Below are 21,547 nucleotides of genomic sequence, written 5' to 3' on the forward strand. Positions count from 1 at the left end.
CCTCCCCCTCACCTCTCCTCCCCCTCCTCCTCCTCCCCTTCCCCCCTCCTCCCCCTCCTCCCTTCTCCCCCTCCTCCCTTCCCCCTCCTCCCTTCCCCCCTCCTCCCTTCCCCCCTCCTCCCTTCCCCCCTCCTCCCTTCCCCCCTCCTCCCCCCACCCCTCCTCCCCCATCTCCTCTCCTCCCCCCTCTTCCCCTTCCCCCTCCCCCTCCTCCCCCTCCCCTTTTCCCCCTTCCCCCGGGAGACAGAAGTCACCATGGCACCCATTTGACAGATTGTGAAGCTCTGATACCCAGCAGGAAGGAAACAGGGCCTGGCTGGTCATGGTGGCTCAGGCCTGTAATCCCAGCACTTTGGGAGGCCCAGGCGGGCAGATCAACTGAGGTCAGGAGTTCAAGACCAGCCTGACCAACATGGAGAAACTGTGTCTCTACTAAAAATACAAAATTATCCGGGCATGCTGGCTCACGCCTGTCATCCCAGCACTTTGGGAGGCCGAGGCGGGTGGATCACATGAGGTCAGGAGTTCAAGACCAGCCTGACCAACACGGAGAAACCCCGTCTCTACTAAAAATACAAAATTAGCCGGGCGTGGTGGCATATCCCTGTAATCCCAGCTACTCAGGAGGCTGAGGCAGGAGAATCGCTTGAACCCAGGAGGCAGAGGTTGCAGTGAACCGAGATGGCGCCATTGCACTCCAGGCTGGGCAACAAAAGCAAAACTCCTTCTCTAAAAAAAAGGAGACAGGGCCTGGGGTGACCCAGCTGGTGACCGAAAACCTAGAGTTGGTCTGCCTGACAGATCCTGGCCCATCCAAGTGGACAGCTTTGACATTAGCCCAGGCCCCTTCCCGACCAGAAAGCCTGGCCTTTCGCCCTCTGACTGTGTCAGGCCCGCTGGGTAGGGCAGGGGAGGACCGGCCCTGCTTCCTCCACCCTGGGGACACCCTTGGTCCCACCAGAGCCCTCAGCTTTGGCTCTACAGACCTCCTGGCAGGGGGCAGCTAGCAGAGAGGACCTGGCCCCTGGTCTTTTGTGAATAATTATCAAGGGGCCAGGTGCGGTGGCTCACGCCTGTAATCCCAGCACTTTGGGAGGCCGAGGCTGGGGGATCACTTGAGGCCAGGAGTTCAAGACCAGTGTGGCCAACATGGTGAGACCCCGTCTCCACTAAAAATACAAGAATTAGCTGGGTGCAGTGTTGCACACCTGTAATCCCAGCTACTCGGGAGGCTGAGGCAGGAGAATCACTTGAACCTGGGAGGTGGAGGCTGCGGTGAGCCGAGATCGTGCCACTGCACTCCAGCCTGGGTGACAGAGCAAGACTCAAAAAATAATAATAATCATAACAATAATAATAATATGGGCCAGGCGAGGTGGCTTACGCCTGGAATCCCAGCACTTTAGGAGGCTGAGGCAGGTGGATCACCTGAGTCCAGGAATTCGAGACCAGCCTGGCCAACATGGCAAAATCCCGTCTCTACTAAAAATACAAAAATTAGCTGGGTGTGTTGCTGGGTGCCTGTAATCCCAGCTACTTGGGAGGCTGAGGCAGGAGGATTGCCTGAACCCGGGAGGCAGAGGCTGCAGTGAGCCCAGATCGCGCCACTGCACTCCAGCCTGGGAGACAGAGCGAGACTCCGTCACAAAAATAATAATTCTCAGGATGGTTCTGTGAATAACTTTCAGGGTCACACTGGAAACAAGCGACGCCCGCGGACGCCCTCGAGGGCTCACCTTCTGCAGATCAGGAAGACACAGACCAGGGCCAGCAGCGTCCCCAGCGCGATCAGCAGCGACGTCTGCCAGGCACGTGTGTTTGCGCCCTCCTCCTGGTCGCACTCTAGGGGTAAAGGGTGAGAGGGTCACAGACCGGGGGCCGTCCTGGGGGGACCAGGGACTGTAAGCTCTCCCCGGGGCCCTGGGAAGCAGAGAGGTGCCTGCCACATGGGGTGGCGTCCAGGGGGTACACCCCAGTAGTGCCACCTGCACAGGGACCGTGACCACCTGCGGGCCACCTGCAGGCCACCTGAGTACCAGGACCGGGAGCGACTTCCGGACCTCCCAGCCCCAGTCTGGAACCCTAAGGGAGCTGAAAGACCACCAGGGATCCCTGTCTGCCTGGTGCTCGGGACACGGGGAGTGCCAGGGACTTCCACTGTGCCCAGCAGGCCGGCAGGTGCTTTGGGTGTGGGCAGCATGGAGGGGCAGCAGAGGCAGCACTGGCATGCGTGCTTTGAACTTGATTTTGTGTTTATCACGGAATTTGTGTATGTGTGTTAATTTTTTCTTTTTCTTTTTTTTTTTTTTGAGATGGAGTCGCGTTTTGTCGCCCAGGCTGGAGTGCAGTGGCGCGATCTCAGCTCACAACCTCCACCTCCCAGGTTCAAGCGATTCTCCTGCCCCTGCCTTCCGAGTAGCTGGGACTACAGGCGCCCGCCACCACGCCCGGGTAATTTTTATATTTCTCATAGAGACGGGGTTTCACCATCTTCGTCAGGCTGGTCTTGAACTCCTGACCTCAAGTGATCCGCCCGCCTCGGCCTCCCAAAGTGCTGGGATTACAGGCGTCAGCCACGCACCCGGTCTATTTTTTTTCTTTTTTCTTTTTTTTTTTTTTGAGACAGAGTCTCGCTCTGCAGTGCTGTGGTGCGATCTCAGCTCCCTGCAACCTCTGCCTCCCGGATTCAAACGATTCTCCTCTCTTAGCCTCCCGAGAGGATCGCTTGAGCCCAGGAGGTCGAGGCTGCAGTGAGCCGTGATCGCGCCACTGCCCTCCAGCCTGGGCAATAGAGAGAGACTCTCTCTCCAAAAAAAAAAAAAAAAGAAACATACATCTACGACCTCACCCCCAGAACCTATGACGATAACCTTATTTGGAACGAGGGTGGATCTGTCTGCTGGGACTGCCATAAAAAAGTCCCACAGCTTGGTGGCTTCAGGAAAAAGGAATTTGGCCGGGCACGGTGGCTCACGCCTGTAATTCCAGCACTTTGGGAGGCCAAGGCGGGCGGATCACCTGAGGTCGGGAGTATGAGACCAGCCTGGCCAACATGGCCAGAAAGCCCGTCTCTAATAAAAATACAAACATTAGCCGGGTGTGGTGGCAGGCGCCTGTCATCCCAGCTACTCAGGAGGCTGAGGCAGGAGAATGGCCTGAACCTGGGAGGCGGAGGTTGCAGTGAGCCAAGATCACGCCACTGCACTCCAGCCTGGCGACAGAGTGAGACTCCATCTCAGAAAAAGAGGAAAAAAAGAAAAAAGAAAAAGGAAAAAGGAATTGATTCTCCCACAGTCCTGGAAGCTGCAGGTCCAAGATCAAGAGATGGGCATGGGCAGGGCTGGTTCCTCCCGAGGCCTCTCTCCTGGGCTTGCAGACCCCGTCTTCTCCCTGTGTGCTCACAGGGTCGTCCCTCTGTGTGTGTCTGTGTCCTCATCTCCTCTTTTTATGAGATGTCTTAGTCCATTTCAGGCTGCTATCACAGAATACCATAGACTAGGCAGCTTATAAACAAAACACACTGATTCTCCCACAGTCCTGGAGGCTGGAAGTCTGAGATCCAGGTGTGGGCAGGGCTGGTTCCTCCTGAGGCCTCTCTCCTGGGCTTGGAGACGCCGTCTTCTCCCTGTGTCCCACAGGGTTGTCCCTTGGTGTGTGTGTCTGTGTCCTCATCTCTTCTTATGAGGACCCCAGTCCTATTAGATTAGGGCCCACCCTAATGACCTCATTTTACCTTAATCGCCTCTTTAAACACCCCAACTCCAAACACAGTGACATTCTGAGTTCCTGGGGGATCAAAGCTTCAACACATGAATTTTGAGGGAACACAATTCAAGCGATTCTCCTGCCTCAGTCTCCCTGGTAGCTGGGGTTACAGGCTTAAGCCACAGCACCCGACCTAATTTTTGTATTTTTAGTAGAGACAGGGTTTTTCCATGTTGGTCAGGCTGATCTTGAAGTGCTGACCTCAGGTGATCTACCCACCTCAGCCTCCCAAAGTGCTGGGATGGCAGGTGTGAGCCACCGTGCCCGGCCAGAAGTTCTACTCTGAGGCGATCCTTTTGTCTTGTTGTTGAGATGGAGTCTCGCTCTGTCGCCCAGGCTGGAGTGCAGTGGTGCGATCTCGGCTCACTGCAAGCTCCGCCTCCCGGGTTCACGCCATTCTCCTGCCTCAGCCTCTCGAGTAGCTGGAACTACAGGCGCCCACCACCACGCCCGGCTAATTTTTTGTATTTTTAGTAGAGACGGGGTTTCACCGTGTTACCCAGGACGGTCTCGATCTCCTGACCTTGTGATCCGCCCGCCTCGGTCTTTATTACAAGGCCCAGGGGGTGTCTGTCAGTGGGACGACCTTGTTTCCCTTCCACGTCTCCTCTCGTGAGTAAGAGCAAGGTGTGAGTTCACCGTCGGGTTCAGGGTCCTTTTTGGGGTCACAGAAACTGGGGGAGTGAATCTCCTCTCCTTTGCAGGAGAGGAGTGTTTCCGTGACACAGGATGGCGCACCCCGCTCACCCCGCGCACCCCGCTCACCCGGCGCACCCCGCGCACCCCGCTCACCCGGCGCACCCCGCTCACCCGGCGCACCCCGCGCACCCCGCGCACCCCGCGCACCCCACTCACCCCGCGCACCCCACGCACCCCGCTCACCCGGCGCACCCCGCGCACCCCGCTCACCCGGCGCACCCCGCGCACCCCGCTCACCCGGCGCACCCCGCTCACCCGGCGCACCCCGCGCACCCCGCGCACCCCACTCACCCCGCGCACCCCACGCACCCCGCTCACCCGGCGCACCCCGCGCACCCCACTCACCCGGCGCACCCCGCTCACCCCGCTCACCCGGCGCACCCCGCTCACCCGGCGCACCCCGCGCACCCCGCGCACCCCGCTCACCCGGCGCACCCCGCTCACCCGGCGCACCCCGCGCACCCCGCGCACCCCGCGCACCCCGCGCACCCCACTCACCCCGCGCACCCCACGCACCCCGCGCACCCCACTCACCCCGCGCACCCCGCTCACCCCGCGCACCCCGCTCACCCCGCTCACCCCGCGCACCCCGCTCACCCCGAACAGCCCACTCACCGAAGCGCTGGGGGGTGCTCCAGGCGCTCAAGAATTCATACACTCTTTCCCGGGCTCTTATTTGTACTGTGTACGTTCCAGGATTGAGTAGCTGGAAGGAGGTTCTGTCTCTGACCTGTGGTTTGAAAGAAAATAAAGAAGAGGGGCCAGGTATGGTGGCTCATGACTCTCACCTGGGCACTTAGGGAGGCCGAGGCAGGTGGATCACCTGAGGTCAGGAGTTCGAGACCAGCCTGGCCAACATGGCGAAACCCTGTCTCTACTAAAAATACAAAAATTAGCCTGGCATGGTGGCAGGCACCTGTAATCCCAGCACTTTGGGAGGCTGAGGCGGGTGGATCACGAGGTCAGGAGATTGAGACCATCCTGGCTAACACAGTGAAGCCCCGTCTCTACTAAAAATACAAAAAATTAGCCGAGCGTGGTGGTGGACGCCTGTAATCCCAGCACTTTGGGAGGCCAAGGTGGGTGGATCACGAGGTCAGGAAATCGAGACCAACCTGGCTAACACAGTGAAACCCCGTCTCTACTAAAAATACAAAAATTATCCAGGCGTGGTGGTGCACACCTGTAATCCCAGCTACTCAGGAGGCTGAGGCAGGAGAATTGCTTAAACCTGAAAGGTGGAGGTTGCAGTGAGGCGAGATCGCACCACTGCACTGCAGCCTGGGCAACAGAGTGAGACTCTGTCTCTAAATAAATAAATAAATAAATAAATAAAATAATAAAAGAAGAAAAGAGGGGCTGGGCGCTACGGTTCATGCCTCTCACCACAGCACTTTTGGAGGCTGAGGTGGGAGAATTGCTTAAGCCCAGGAGTTTGACACCAGCCTGGGCAACATAGCAAGACCCCATCTTTACCAAAAAAAAAAAAAACCTGTAAAAATTACCAGACGTGGTGACACACGTCTTTGGTCCCAGCTACTAGGGAGGCTGAGGTGGGGGGATACCTTGAGCTTAGGAGTTTGAGACCAGCCTGGGCAACATAGCAAGACCCCATCTCTAGAAGAAAATTTGTTTTGTTTTGTTTTGTTTTGAGACAGAGTTTCACTCTTGTTGCCCAGGCTGGAGTGCAGTGGCACCAGCTCGGCTCACCGCAACCTCCGCCTCCCAGATTCAAGCGATTCTCCTGCCTCAGCCTCCCGAGTAGCTGGGATTACAGGCGCCCACCACCACGCTCGGCTAATTTTGTATTTTTAGTAGAGACGGGGTTTCTCCATGTTGGTCAGGCTGGTCTCGAACTCCCAACCTCAGGTGATCCACCCGCCTCAGCCTCCCAAAGTGCTGGGATTACCAGTGTGAGCCACCACGTCCAGCCAAAAAAAAATTTTTTTTTTTTTTTGAGATGGAGTCTCACTCTGTCACCCAGGCTGGAGTGCAGCGGCGTGATCTCGGCTCACGGCGAGCTCCGCTTCCCGGGTTCATGCCATTCTCCTGCCTCAGCCTCCCGAGTAGCTGGGACTACAGGCACCCGCTTCCATGCCCGGCTAATTTTTTGTATTTTTTTTTAGTAGAGACGGGGTTTCACCGTGTTAGCCAGGATGGTCTCGATTTCCTGACCTCATGATCCACCCGCCTCGGCCTCCCAAAGTGCTGGGATTACCAGCGTGAGCCACCGCGCCCAGCCAAATTTTTTTTTAAATGAGCTGACATGGTGGCAAACGCCTGTAGTTTCAGCTACTTGGGGGGCTGAGGCAGGAGGATCCCTTGAGCCCAGGAGGCAGAGATTGCAGTGAGCCGTGACTGTGCCACTGCACTCCAGCGTGGGTGACAGAGTGAGAGCCTGTCTGAAATTAAAAACCAAACAAAAAAGTAAAAGAAAAGACCATTCATATTTGATAGGTACAAAAGAATGAGTCTGCATTGTGATCCCCCAAAATTCATATGTTGCAGTCTTAGCCCCCAGCTCCTTACAGTGGGGCCTTATGATGAAATAGCTCAGCCAGGCGCGGTGGCTCACGCCTGTAATCCCAGCACTTTGGAGGGCCGAGGCGGGCAGATCACAAGGTCAGGAGATCGAGACCACAGTGAAATCCCGTCTCTACTAAAAATACAAAAAATTAGCTGGGCCCGGTGGCGGGCGCCTGAGGTCCCAGCTACTCGGGAGGCTGAGGCAGGAGAATGGTGTGAACCCGGGAGGCGGAGCTTGCAGTAAGCCGAGATTGCGCCACTGCACTCCAGCCTGGGTGACAGAGCGAGACTCCATCTCAAAAAAAAAAAAAAGGAAGAAAAGACCATTCATATTTGATGGGTACAAAAGAATGAGGCTGCATTGTGATCCCCCAAAATTCATATGTTGCAGTCTTAGCCCCCAGCAGCTTACAATGGGGCCTTATGATGAAATACCTGTTCATGGCAGATGTCATTAAGATGTAGATTGAGATGATGTCATTTTGGATCAGGGTGGGCCCTAAATGCAATGACCAATATCCTTATAAGAAGAGGAGACGTGGCCGGGCGCGGTGGCTGACACCTGTAATCCCAGCACTTTGGGAGGCTGAGGCGGGTAGATCACCTGAGGTCAGGAGTTCGAGGTCAACCTGAGCAACAAGGTAAAATCCCATCTTTACTAATAATACAAAAATTAGCCAGGCGTGGTGGTGTGCACCTGTAGTCCCAGCTACTCGGGAGGCTGAGGCAGGAGAATCACTTGAACCTGGGAGGCGGAGGTTGCAATGAGCCGAGATCGCACCACTGCACTCCAGCCTGGGTGACAGAGCAAGACTCTGTCTCCAAATAAATAAATAAATAAATAAAAAGGAGACACGGATGCAGAGGAGAAGGCCATGTGGAGACGGAGGCAGAGAGTGGAGTGATATGGCCACAAGCCCAGGGACCCCAGAGTCCCCAGGAGCTGGGAGAGGCGGGAAGGATCCTCATTAGTCCGTGAAAATGGACTAATACAGGAGGACGGAGATAGAAACAGACAGGGAGAGACAGAGAGAGAGACAGAGATACAAAGAGACACAGAGAGGGGAGACAGAGAGAGGGAGAGAGAAAAACAGAGACAGAAAAACAGACATAGACAGAGATAGTGGGTGATGGACAGAGAGAGACAGATAGAAACAGAGACAGAGATACAAAGAGACACAGAGGGGAGACAGAGGGAAAGAGAAAGACAGAGAGAAAAACAGAAACAGAGAGACAGAGAGAGACAAAGAGACAGAGTAGGTGATGGACAGAGAGAGACACAAACAGGGAGAGACAGAGAGAAAGACATAGATACAAAGAGAGGGGAGACAGGGAAAGAGAAAAACAGAAACAGACATAGAGAGACAAAGAGACAGAGTGGGTGATGGACAGAGAGAGACAGAGATACAAAGAGACAGAGGGGAGACAGAGAGAGGGGAGACAGAGAGAGGGGAGACAGAGAGAGGGGAGACAGAGAGAGGGGAGACAGAGAGAGGGAAAGAAAAACGGAGACAGAGAGGAAAACAGAAACAGAGAGACAGAGAGAGTGGGTGATGTAGTTTGGCTGTGTCCCCACCCAAATCTCATCTTGAATTGTAGCCCTTATAACTCCCACGTGTTGTGAGAGGGACTGGGTAGGACATAACTGAATCATGGAGGCAGTTTCCCCCCACACTGTTCTCGGGGTAGTGAATAAGTCTCACGAGATCTAATGGTTTAATAAGGGAAACCTTTCTCTCGGCTCTCATTTTTTTTTTTTTTTCTCGAGACGGAGTCTCACTCTGTCACTCAGGCTGGAGTGCAGTGGCGCGATCTCAACTCACTGCAACCTCTGCCTCCCGGGTTCAAGCAATTCTCCTGCCTCAGCCTCCCGAGTAGCTGGGACTACAGGCGCCCACCACCACCACGTCTGGGTAATTTTTTTTATTTTTAGTAGAGCTAGGTTTCACCATGTTGGCCAGGCTGGTCTTGAACTCCTGACCTCGTGGTCCACCCACCTCGTCCTCCCAAGGTGCTGTGATTACAGGCATGAGTCACTGCGCCCGGCGACTGTCTCATTCTGTCTTGCCTGCTGACGTGTAAGACATGTCTTTGCTCCTCCTTCACCTTCTGCTGTGATCGTGAGGCCTCCCCAGCCACATGGAACTGTGAGTCCAGGAACCCTCTTTTGTTTATAAATTACCCAGTCTTGGGTATATGTTTATCAGCAGTGTGACAATGGACTAATACAGGGGGACAGACAGACAGAGGCAGAGAAAGAAAGAGACAATCACAGAGAAATAATGGGAGAGAGAAAGGCAGAGACATAGAGACAGGGGAATGGAGAGAGAGAGGGGAAGGGAGAGAGAGACAGAGAAGGAAAGGGAGAGAGAGACAGAGAGGGGAAGGGAGAGAGAGACAGAGAGGGGAAGGGAGAGAGAGAGACAGAGGGGAAGGGAGAGAGAGACAGAGAGGGGAAGGGAGAGAGAGACAGGGAGAGAGATAGAAAGATAAAGAGAGGGGCCGGGCACGGTGGCTCACACCTGTAATTCCAGCACTTTGAGAGGATGAGGCAGGTGGATCGCCTGAGGTCAGGAGTTCGAGACCAGCCTGGCCCACTAGTGAAACCCTGTCTCTACTAAAAATACAAAAAAAAAAAAGTTAGTTGGGCATGGTGGCGAGTGCCTGTAATCCCAGCTACTTGGGAGGCTGAGGGAGTAGATTCGCTTGAACCTGGGAGGCGGAGGTTGCAGTGAGCCGAGATCGTGCCATTGCACTCCAGCCTGGGCCACAAGAGCGAAACTCCGTTTCAAAAAGAAAGATGAAGAGAGGGAAGGAGAAAGGGAGAGAGATACAGAGATACAGAGAGACTGGGAGAGGGGGAGATACAGACAAGGAGAGAGATAGAGAAAGAAAGGGAGAATGAAAGAGGGAGAGACAGAGACACAGATTTGGACAGTGGGAGATAGAGGCAGAGAGAGAGAGATAAAGAGAGGGAGGGAGAAAGGGAGAGAGATACAGAGACAGACAGAGAGAGACAGGGAGAGGGGGAGATAGAGACCAGGAGAGAGAGAGAAAGATGGAGGGAGAAAGGGAGAGAGATACAGAGACAGACACAGAGAAAGAGATGGGGAGGGAGGAGATAGAGACCGGGAGAGAGACAGAAAGATGGAGGGAGAAAGGGAGAGAGATACAGAGACAGACACGGAGAAAGAGACGGGGAGAGGGGGAGATAGAGACCGGGAGAGAGAGAGAAAGATGGAGGGAGAAAGGGAGAGATATACAGAGACAGACAGAGAGAGAGAGATGGGGAGAAGGGGAGATAGAGACCGGGAGAGAGAGAGAAAGATGGAGGGAGAAAGGGAGAGATATACAGAGACAGACAGAGAGAGAGAGATGGGGAGAAGGGGAGATAGAGACCGGGAGAGAGAGAGAAAGATGGGGGGAGAAAGGGAGAGAGATACAGAGACAGACACGGAGAAACAGACAGGGACAGTGGGAGATAGAGACAGGGAGAGAGAGAGAGATGTAGGGAGAAATGGAGAAGGATACAGAGAGACACAGAGAAAGAGATGGGGACGGGGGAGATAGAGACCAGGAGAGAGAGATAAAGAGAGGGAGGGAGAATAAAAGAGGGAGGGAGAATGAGAGAGGGAGAGACAGAGACACAGAGAGAGAGATGGGAACGGGGAGAGAGAGACAGGGAGAGAGAGATGGAGGGAAAAAGGGAGAAAGATACAGACACAGACAGACACAGAGCAGGAGATAGAGACAGAGAGAGAGAAAGATAGAGAGAGGGAAGGAGAATGAGAGAGGGAGGGAAAGAGACACAGAGAGAGATGGGGACAGGGGGAGATAGACACAGGGAGAGAGCCAGAAAGATAGAGGGAGGGAAAAAGGGAGGGAGATACAGAGAGGGGGAGGGAGATGGAGACGAGAGAGAGAGAAAGAGAGGGAGGGAGAAAGGGAGAGAGATTCAGAGACAGAGAAAGAGATACGGGGAAAGAGATGGACAGAGAGAGAGGGGACAGAGAATGCTGTGGTCCGGCTGTCTGTTCCTCCAGATCCCAGGCAGGGGCTGGGGGAGGGTCGTCTGTGTGGGATGCTTGTCTGAGGTCTGGGCCACCTGTCTGAATGCTTGTCTCTGCTGGGTGGAGCTATGGTTTGGTAGCTTGTTCCTGCTGGACTGGGGCTGCCTGGCCCAGGGTAAGGAATCTGGGGCAAATGGGTGGACCTCGTTTGGACAGCACCTGGCCAGCCATAGCATCTGGCTCTCACACCTTGGGAGGTGTCATCCCTGACTCTTCCTTTTCCCATCCCTCAATTTGGGGATGTGAAATATCCCAATTTTGCAAGATCGCAGTAAGGGTGACACTCAGAGTCTGTCCAATGAAAGTCACTGAACATTGAATAATAACATTATTAATAATATTTTCATTATTTTATTAATAAGAATTATTAATATTTTTATCATTTTATTCTTAATAAAACTCACCCTTTGCAATGTCAAGTACAGCGGCTGGGGGTAGGGAACACTCACCTGCTCTGTGATTACAGGCTGCATTCTCTGCAACACAAAAGCAAACAAACTTTTGAGTGTCTGGACCGTCCCTGACAGCCTCCTCCTCCCAAACTCAAATTTCTCCCTCCAGGAAAACCAGCAAAACAGTGAGGGGTCTGGGAAGGCCTTTGGGCAGCAGTGGGGGCAAAATAATGAGCTTAGGAGTAAATAGCACCTGACCAAAAGGTTTGTTTGTTTATTTATTTATGAGACGGAGTCTCACTCCGTCACCCAGGCTGGAATGCAGTGGCGTGATCTTGGCTCACTGCAACCTCCGCCTCCCGGATTCAAGCGATTCTCTTGCCTCAGCCTCCCGAGTAGCTGGGACTACAGGTGCGTGCCACCACGCCTGGCTAATTTTTTGTATTTTTAGTGGAAACAAAGTTTCACCATGTTGGCCAGGATGGTCTTGATCTCAACCTCATGATCTGCCCACCTCAGCCTCCCAAAGTGCTGGGATTACAGGCATAAGCCATTGCGCCCGGCCCAAAAGGTTTCTTATGGGCCACTGTGGCAAGACCTTGGTGGGAGGGGGCTTTGTGAGGCCTGTGGACAAACAAGACCCACTGTCCTCCCAGACTGCATCCAGATGCACTCAGGGGTAGCCACAGACAGCCTATGCCAGGCCAGCGAACTAGCGGGGGTGCAACACCAGACTAGCTATGACTCTGCCTGTGGCTGCAGCTATGCCTGCTCCCTCAAATCAGTGAAAGAAAGAAGTCTGTGCTGTATTTATTTTCTTTTTTTTTCTCCTGAGACGGAGTCTCACTCTGTTGCCCAGGCTGGAGTGCAGTGGAACAATCTTGGCTCACTGCAAGCTCCGCCTTCCGGGTTCACGCCATTCTCCTGCCTCAGCCTCCCAAGTAGCTGGGACTACAGGCGCCCGCCAGCATGCCCAGCTAATTTTTTTTGTATTTTTAGTAGAGACGGGGTTTCACCATGTTAGCCAGGATGGTCTCTATCTCCTGACCTCGTGATCATCCCGCCTCGGCCTCCCAAAGTGCTGGGATTACAGGCGTAAACTACTGCACCCGGCCATTTATTTTCTTAAAAAAAAAAAAAAAACCCAAACAGATTGGCTAAAAAACACTTGGTAATATAAAAGAAATGAATAGACCTAACGTTTTTGAGCAGATTTAGACTTACAGAAAAATTGCATATGAAATAATTAGTATTTGAGCATAAATAATAAATATATGGCCGGGCACAGTGCCTCACACCTGTAATCCCAGCACTTTGGGAAGCTGAGGTGGGTGGATCACAAGGTCAGGAGTTCAAGACCAGCCGGGACAAGATGGTGAAACCCCGTCTCTACTAAAAATACAAAAAAAATTAGCCAAGCGTGGTGGCAGGTGCCTGTAATCCCAGCTACTCAGGAGACTGAAGCTGAGAATTGGTTGAACCCGAGAGGCGGAGGTTACAGTGAGCTGAGATCATGCCACTGCACCCCAGCCTGGGCAACAGAGCAGGACTCCGTCTCAAAAATAAATAAATAAATAAATAAATAAATATAAATAAATAAAATAAAATAAAATAAAAACTAAATATAACATATAGGCTGCGCACGGAGGCTCACACCTGTAATCCCAGCACTTTGGGAGGCCGAGGCGTGTGGATCACCTGAGGTCAGGAGTTTGAGACCAGCCTGGCCAACATGGTGAAACTCTGTTCCTACTAAAAATACGAAAACTTAGCTGGGTGTGGTGGTGGGTGCCCATAATCCCAGCTACTCCGGAGGCTGAGGCAGGAGAATCACTTGAACCCGGGAGGCAGAGGTTGCAGTGAGTCAAGATTTAAGCCACTGCACTCCAACCTGGGCTACAGAGCCAGAGTGGCTCAATAAATAAATCAATATTTATGTTCAACTGATCCAACAAACTGTGGATCAAAAATATCTGGGAAACTTGCATTGAATCTGTAGATCACTACAAAAGAAAAAAGGAAGTTCAAGAAAAAATAAAAATAACCACATAACAATAGAAATAATAAAAATAAAAAACAACAGACCGCATACAGTCTCAAACTTTTTTTTTTGTTTTTTGTTTTTTGTTTTTTTTTTTGAGACGGAGTCTCGCTCTGTCGCCCAGGCTGGAGTGCAGTGGCGCGATCTTGGCTCCCTGCGACCTCCACCTCCTGGATTCAAGCAATTCTCCTGCCTCAGCCTCCCCAATAGCTGGAATTACAGGACCGTGCCACCACGCCCAGCTAATTTTTTTTCATATTTTTAGTAGAGACGGGGTTTCACCGCGTTAGCCAGGATGGTCTCGATCTCCTGACCTTGTGATCCACCTGCGTCAGCCTCCCAAAGTGCTGGGATGACAGGCGTGAGCCACCGCGCCCGGCCTTTTGTTTTTGTTTTTGTTTTTTAATGATCCATGCCTTCTGTGGCGTTATCAGAGGAGATTGTTGCCCGTTTCAAGGCCCCAGAGTGCGACTTACCAAAAATAAGGGATGTCCACGGGGGTGGGGGGGCTGGGGGCGGGGTGAAAGTTTACCTTTTGTATCTGAAGCTCATAGCGAAATTTGCGATTGAAATGACTTCTCATTTTCCAGTGCATAAAGGAATGTGTCTTATTACACTTTGCAGTCATGTTGGGTGGAGTTAATATCTCTAGCAACGAGAAAAACACTTTTAGGAGTACAAGAAATCATTTCTTTTTCTTTTTCTCTTTTTTTTTCTGGAGATACTTCAAATTACTTCTCCTATGCATTTGGAGAGCGGGAGAGAAAAACACCAGGAAGGAAGAGGGAACAAAGAAACTCCACAGGCAGAGACACAGGACTGAGCCGTGTTGGGGGCACTGGGAGGAGTGAGCCTTGGGGTTGCACCCCCGGAGCCCCACTGTCCTGGGAGCAGCCTTCAGAACCACCCTTTTGTTCTCTGAAGTACCAGGTGTTCAGCTTTTCCAAGGACTGGCGGCTGCACGTCTTTCTCCCTGCCTCCTCCATCTCTAGGCTCAGCCCCGCTGGGCAGCCTGGCCCACTCCCCACCCCTGCCCAGGGCCAACCCCTACTTCCCATGCCCCCTCTGCCCACCTGCAGCACACTGGAGCCTTGGAGGCCCTCTCTGCATCATTCAAGATGGGCCCCCCCGGAGACTCCTACACTTTGACCTGCACACATCCTCCTGAAGCTTCCACTTCCTGGCCCCTGCCTGGCTTCTCACCTTCCCCACCTCAGCCCCCCAGGGGATGTGCCGCCTCTCCCAGTGGCCCAGGACATCCTCCACTTCCCGGGAACCCCAGGCACTTCCACATCCTCAGGTGTGACCCGACTACCAGCCCAGCCCTGTGTGTCCGGCTGCCTGGCTGGGTCTCCCCTGGGCCCCTGGAAGTAAGTCCAGCCCTGGCCCCCTCCTCCTCCTCCCCCTCCTCCTACCCTCCTGGTCTTTCTCCCCTCCCCTCCCCTCCTCCTCCTCCGCTCCTACTCTTCCTCTCTCTCCTTTTTCTACCCCTCCTCTCTCCTCCCCATTCTCCTTGTCACCCTCCTCCTCCACTCTCCTTTCTCCTCCTCCCCTGCCCATTCTCCTCCTCCTCTCCTCCTGCCCCTCCTCCTTTTTCCTCCCCCTCCTGCTCCCCTTCCTCCATCCTCTCCCCTCCTTCTCCCTCCTCTCTTCCTCCCCCTCCACCCTCCTCCCCCTCCACCCTCCTCCCCCTCCACCCTCCTCCCCCTCCTTCCTCCCCCTCCTTCCTCCCCCTCCTTCCTCCTCCCCCTCCTTTTCTTCCCTCTCCTCCTCCCCTGCCCATTCTCCTCCTCTTCTCCTCCTGCTGCTCCTTCCTCCTGCCCCTCCTCCTTTTTCCTCCCCCTCCTGCTCCCCTTCCTCCATCCTCTCCCCTCCTTCTCCCTCCTCTCTCCTCCTTCCCCCTCCACCTCCTTTTCCTCCCTCTCCTCCTGCTCCTTCTTCCTTCTGCCCCTCCTCCTTTTTCCTCCCCTCCTGCTCCCCTTCCTCCATCCTCTCCCCTCCTTCTCCCTCCTCTCTCCTCCTTCCCCCTCCACCTCCTTTTCCTCCCTCTCCTCCTCTTCTCCTCCTGCTTCTTCTTCCTCCTGCCCCTCCTCCTTTTTCCTCCCCCTCCTGCTCCCCTTCCTCCATCCTCTCCCCTCCTTCTCCCTCCTCTCTCCTCCTTCCCCCTCCACCTCCTTTTCCTCCCTCTCCTCCTGCTCCTTCTTCCTTCTGCCCCTCCTCCTTTTTCCTCCCCCTCCTGCTCCCCTTCCTCCATCCTCTCCCCTCCTTCTCCCTCCTCTCTTCCTCCCCCTCCACCCTCTCCACCCTCCTCCCCCTCCACCCTCCTCCCCCTCCTTCCTCCCCCTCCTTCCTCCCCCTCCTTCCTCCTCCCCCTCCTTTTCTTCCCTCTCCTCCTCCCCTGCCCATTCTCCTCCTCTTCTCCTCCTGCTGCTCCTTCCTCCTGCCCCTCCTCCTTTTTCCTCCCCCTCCTGCTCCCCTTCCTCCATCCTCTCCCCTCCTTCTCCCTCCTCTCTCCTCCTTCCCCCTCCACCTCCTTTTCCTCCCTCTCCTCCTCCTCCTCTCCTCCTGCTTCTTCTTCCTCCTGCCCCTCCTCCTTTTTCCTCCCCCTCCTGCTCCCCTTCCTCCATCCTCTCCCCTCCTTCTCCCTCCTCTCTCCTCCTTCCCCCTCCACCTCCTTTTCCTCCCTCTCCTCCTCCTCCTCTCCTCCTGCTCCTTCTTCCTTCTGCCCCTCCTCCTTTTTCCTCCCCCTCCTGCTCCCCTTCCTCCATCCTCTCCCCTCCTTCTCCCTCCTCTCTCCTCCTCTTTCCTCCCCCTCCACCCTCCTCTGCCTCCTTTTCCTCCCTCTCCTCCTCCTCCCCTGCCCATTCTCCTCCTCCTTCTCCTTTCTCCTCCTCTCCTCCCACTCCTTCTTCCTTCTGCCCCTCCTCCTCCTCCCTCCTCCTGCTCTCCTTCCTCCACCCTTCTCCCCTCCTTCTCCCCTCCCCTCCTCCACCTTCCTGCCCCCTCCTCCCAGTCCTCCTCTCTCCTCCTCCCTCCCCACCTCACCACCCTTCTACCCCACCTTCTCTATCCTCCCCTTCCTCCTCCTCACCTCCTTCTCTTCCCTCCCCCACCTCCTCCTCTCCATTCTCCTCCCTCTCTCCTTCACCCTCTTCCTCCTCCACCCTCTCCTCCTCCTTCTTTCTTCCTCTTCTTTCTTCTCCTCCTCCTGCTCCTTCTCTCCCCATCTCCCCCTCCTTTCCCTCCATTTTCTTCTCTTCCTCCCCCTCCTGTTTTCTTCTCTTCCTCCTCTTCCTCCCCTCCCCATCTCCACCTCCTCCCCCTCCTCTTTCTCCATTTTCTCTTCCTCGTCCTCCTCCCCCTCCTCTTTCTCCGTTTTCTTCTCTTCCTCCTCTTCCTTCCCTCTCCATCTCTACCTCCTCCCCCTCCTTTTCCTCTGTTTCTTCTTTTCCTCCTCCTCCTCCTCCTCCCCCTGCTCATGTTCTTCCTCTCCTCCCTTCTCTTCTCCTTGTCCTCCTCCTCTTCCTCGTTTCCCCCTCCTCTTCTGAAGCATCCGAGTACCCTGCCCGTGGGGTCAGGGCATGTCAGCTCTGGGCATATTGACATTCTCACCACCTGGGAGGTTCCCCGGAGCTCGGCTATCATGGACTGAAAGTGTGTGTCCTTCTGTCCCAAATTCCTCCACTGAAGCTCTAACCCCTGGTTGGGTGGTGTTAGAAGGTGGGGTCTTTGGGAGGTGACTGGCGTGGGCTGAAGTTATGAGGGTGGACCCCCATGATGGGGGCTCCCGTGACCCATGATGGGACCCATGACCCATGATGAGGGATTCCATGACTCATGATGGGACCCATGACCCATGATGAGGGATTCCATGACTCATGATGGGGGCTCCCATGACCCATGATGGGACCCATGACCCATGATGAGATCCATGATGAGGGATTCCATGACTCATGATGGGGGCTCCCATGACCCATGATGGGACCCATGACCCATGATGAGACCCATGATGAGGGATTCCATGACTCACAATGGGGGCTCCCATGACCCATGATGGGGGGTTCCCATGACCCATGATGGGGGCTTCCATGACCCATGCTGGGACCCATGATGAGGGATCCCATGACTCATGGTGGAATCCATGATAGGGGGATCCAGTGATGCATGACAGGACCCATGATGGGGCATTCTTTGACCCATGATGGGGGATTCTGTGACCCATGGTGGGGGGGGGTCCCATGATCCATGATGGGACGCATGATGAGGGATCCTATGACCCATGATGGGACTCATGATGAGGGATCCCATGACTCATGGTGGAACCCATGATGAGGGATCCCATGACTCATGGTGGAACCCATGATGGGGGGGGTCCCATGACCCATGATGGAACCCATGATGAGGGATCCCATGATCCATGATGGGACTCATGATGAGGGATCCCATGATCCATGATGGGACTCATGATGAGGGATCCCATGACTCATAGTGGAACCCATGATGAGGGATCCCATGACTCACGGTGGAACCCATGATGGGGGGGGTCCCATGACCCATGATGGAACCCATGATGAGGGATCCGATGACTCACGGTGGAACCCATGATGGGGGGGGGTCCCATGACCCATGATGGAACCCATGATAGGGGATCCTGTGACCCATGATGAAACCCATGATGGGGGTTCCCATGACCCATGATGGAACCCATGATGGGGGGTCCCATGACCCGTGATGGAACCCATGATGGGGGGGTCCCATGACCCATGATGGAACCCATGATGGGGGATCCTATGACCCATGATGGAACCAATGATGAGGGATCCCATGTGGAACCCATGATAGGGGGTCCCACGTCTCATGGTGGAACCCATGATGGGGGATTCTATGACCCATGATGGAACCAGTGATGAGGGATCCCATGTGGAACCCATGATGGGGGGGTCCCATGACCCATGATGGAACCCACGATGAGGGATCCCATGACTCATGGTGGAACCCATGATGGGGGGTGTCCCATGACCCATGATGGAACCCATGATAGGGGGTCCTATGACCGATGATGGGACCCATGATGGGGGTTCCCATGACCCATGATGGAATCCATGATAGGGGGTCCCATGACCCATGATGGAACCCATGATAGGGGGTCCTATGACCGATGATGGGACCCATGATGGAGGTTCCCATGACCCATGATGGAATCCATGATAGGGGGTTCTGACTCATGATGGAACCCATGATCGGGGATCCTATGAACCATGATGGGACCCATGATGGAACCCATGACGGGGGGTCCCATGACCCATGATGAGGGATCCTATGACCCATGATGGGACCCATGATAGTGTTAGTGCCCTTCTAACAAGAGACCCCAGAACTTCATCTCTCTCTCTCTCTCTCCACCACATGAAGACACAGTGAGAAGATGACCCTCTCTCCAAGCCAGGAAGAGACCTCCCGAGGAGCCCAGCCAGCCAGCACCCTGACCTCCAACGTCCAGCCTCTGGAAATGTGAGAGGCCAACGTCTGCGTTGGGAGCCACGTGGTCCCGTGGGATCTGGCCTAACGCTAAAGCCGTGGTATCACAGAACTGAGGGTGGGAGGGAGTGTCCTGGTCTACTCACCAATCTGTGAAAAGACGACAAACTTATCTGTGCAGGGGATACCGAAGGCTGCGCTCCTGCCCCGCACCAGGATGTGGCAACTTTGAGAACCGCTGGAGAGTCGAGAGATGTCATCGAAACGACACCCGATACGTGTTCCCTGAGCATCCGTTTTGTAGTGAAGACACTCGTACTGTTGACGCCTGCTGCGGTAAGCGGTAAGGTTGGGGGACGACCCCACGCCGATGGCACCCGCACCAGGGACAGCCCGGCCTCTGCCCAAGGGCACACCTACTTGGCAACGTTCAAGTACAGGTCGTACTGGACGTCTGCGGGGGCCGCCGGGCCTACCGCCCAGCTGCAGCTCAAGAAATCCACGTCGTGAATCCAGCAGGTCAGATTCTCTGCACCTGCCCGAGGCTTCCCACCTGGGTTCACAAACATGAAAGAGAACTCGAATCGGGGCCGGGCACGGTGGCTCACGCCTGTCACCCCAGCATTTTGGGAGGCCGAGGCGGGTGGATCACATGAGGTCAGGAGTTCGAGACCAGCCTGGCCAACATGGAGAAACCCCGTCTCTACTAAAAATACAAAAATTAGCCGTGTGTGGTGGCTCACGCCTGTGATCCCAGCACTTTGGGAGGCCAAGGCAGGTGGATCGCCTGAGGTCCGGAGTTTGAGACCAGCCTGGCCAACATGGTGAAACCCCATCGCTACTAAAAATAGAAAAAATTAGCCAGGTGTGATGTCGGGCCGCTCTAATCCCAGCTACTCGGGAGGCTGAGGCAGAAGAATTTCTTGAACCCAGGAGGCAGAGGTTGCATGGAGCTGAGATCACGCCACTGCACTCCAGCCTGAGCAACAGAGTGAGACTTCGTCTCAAAAAATAAATAAATAAATAAAAGCCGGGCATGGTGGCTCATGCCTGTAATCCCAGCACTTTGGGAGGCCGAGGCAGGAGGATCACCTGAGGTCCGGAGTTCGAGACCGGCCTGGCTAACATGGTGAAACCCCGCCTCTACTAAAAATACAAAAATTAGCCGGGCATGATGTCGGGCTGCTGTAATCCCAGCTAATAGGGAGGCTGAGGCAGGAGAATTTCTTGAACCCAGGAGGCAGAGGTTGCAGTGAGCCAAGACCATGCCACTGCACTCCAGCCTGTGTGACAAGAGCGAGACTCCGTCTCAAAAAAAAAAATAAAACTCTGATTGCTTTTTAGAGTGCCTTTTGTATTTTGAGACCATGGTGGATACACAAGCCGTTGTAAAAAATAATAATAATACGGAGAGATCCTGCATATTCTTTTAATGATTTATTTATTCATTTTTACAGAGTCTCGCTCCGTCGCCCAGGCTGGAGTACAATGGCGCCATCTCGGCTCACTGCAACCTCCGCCTCCCGGGTTCAAGCAATTCTCCTGCCTCAGCCTCCCAAGTATCTGGGACAACAGGCGCCCACTACCACACCCAGCTAATTTTTGTATTTTTAGTAGAGATGGGGTTTCACCATGTTGCCCAGACTGGTCGCGAACTCCTGACCTCAAGTGATCCACCCGCCTCAGCCTCCCAAACTGCTGGGATTACAGATGTTTTTCTTTCACTGTTTGTGTGTGTGTGCGTGTGTGTGCATCTGTGTGTGTGTTTAAGACAGAGTTTCACTCTTGTTGCCCAGGCTGGAGCTCAATGGCTCACAACCTCCGCCTCCCAGGTTCAAGTGATTCTCCTGCCTCAGCCTCCCGAGTAGCTGGGATTACAGGCACCCGCCAACATGCCTGGCTAATTTTTGTGTTTTTAGTAGAGATGGGGTTTCACCATGTTGGCCAGGCTGGTCTGGAACTCCTGACCTCAGGTGATCCACGGGCCTTGGTCTCCCAAACTGCTGGGATGACAGGCGTGAGCCACCGTGCCTGGCCAATCTAGAGTTTTTTCTTTCATGGTTTTGTTTGTTTGTTTTTGAGACAAGGCCTTGGTCTGTCCCCCAGGCTGGAGTGCAGTGGTGCGATCTCAGGTCACTGTATCCTCGAGCTCCTGGGCCCAAGTGATCCTCCAACCTCAGCCGGCAGAGTAGCTGAGATTACAGGCAAGTACCCTTATGCCATGCTAATTTCTTTTTTTTTTTTTTTTTTGAGACGGAGTCTTGCTCTGTGGTCCAGGCTGGAGTGCAGTGGCGCAATCTCTGATCACTGCAAGCTCCACCTCCCGGGTTCACGCCATTCTCCTGCCTCAGCCTTCCAAGTAGCTGGGACTACAGGCACCCGCCACCACACCCAGCTAATTTTTTTGTATTTTTAATAGAGACGGGGTTTCGCCATGTTAGCCGGGATGGTCTCGATCTCCTGACCTCGTGATCCACCCGCCTCGGCCTCCCACACTGCTGGGATTACAGGTGTGAGCCACTGGGCCTGGCCGCTAATTTCTTTTTAATTTTTTTTTTTTTTTTTAGATGGAATTT

General features: G+C 54.3%; 1 protein-coding gene and 1 long non-coding RNA gene across 12 annotated transcripts in view; one reads left to right on the forward strand and one right to left on the reverse strand.

Annotated features, from left to right (window-relative positions):
* The window catches only part of LOC107972835 (interleukin-3 receptor subunit alpha), a 40,628-nt gene that overhangs the window by 1,807 nt on the left and 17,274 nt on the right, over positions 1-21,547 (reverse strand). For 4 of the 7 annotated variants that reach the window (XM_054677235.2, XM_063805052.1, XM_054677234.2 and 1 more), the window contains exons 5-10: positions 19,392-19,524; positions 19,118-19,302; positions 14,026-14,141; positions 11,510-11,536; positions 5,080-5,194; positions 1,737-1,842 (exon numbers count right to left, since the gene is read on the reverse strand). In XM_054677235.2, the coding sequence (XP_054533210.1) occupies positions 1,737-1,842; positions 5,080-5,194; positions 11,510-11,536; positions 14,026-14,141; positions 19,118-19,302; positions 19,392-19,524 (682 nt within the window). The remainder of the gene's footprint in view (positions 1-1,736; positions 1,843-5,079; positions 5,195-11,509; positions 11,537-14,025; positions 14,142-19,117; positions 19,303-19,391; positions 19,525-21,547) is intronic. The other 3 variants (XM_063805053.1, XM_063805054.1, XM_054677231.2) reach the window with 1 other exon arrangement.
* LOC129138920 (uncharacterized) lies at positions 1,837-20,393 on the forward strand. 5 transcript variants are annotated; one of them, XR_010155003.1, is made up of 4 exons: positions 2,465-4,392; positions 5,161-7,631; positions 14,215-14,863; positions 18,906-20,393. It is a non-coding gene; the product is annotated as an uncharacterized LOC129138920 (long non-coding RNA). The 5 variants fall into 5 exon arrangements; XR_010155004.1 differs by having other exon boundaries at positions 2,465-4,377; XR_010155002.1 differs by lacking the exons at positions 2,465-4,392; positions 5,161-7,631 and adding exons at positions 7,641-8,903; positions 9,002-9,137.

The sequence above is a fragment of the Pan troglodytes genome, chromosome Y (assembly GCF_028858775.2).
Source record: "Pan troglodytes isolate AG18354 chromosome Y, NHGRI_mPanTro3-v2.0_pri, whole genome shotgun sequence".
Lineage (NCBI taxonomy): Eukaryota > Metazoa > Chordata > Mammalia > Primates > Hominidae > Pan > Pan troglodytes.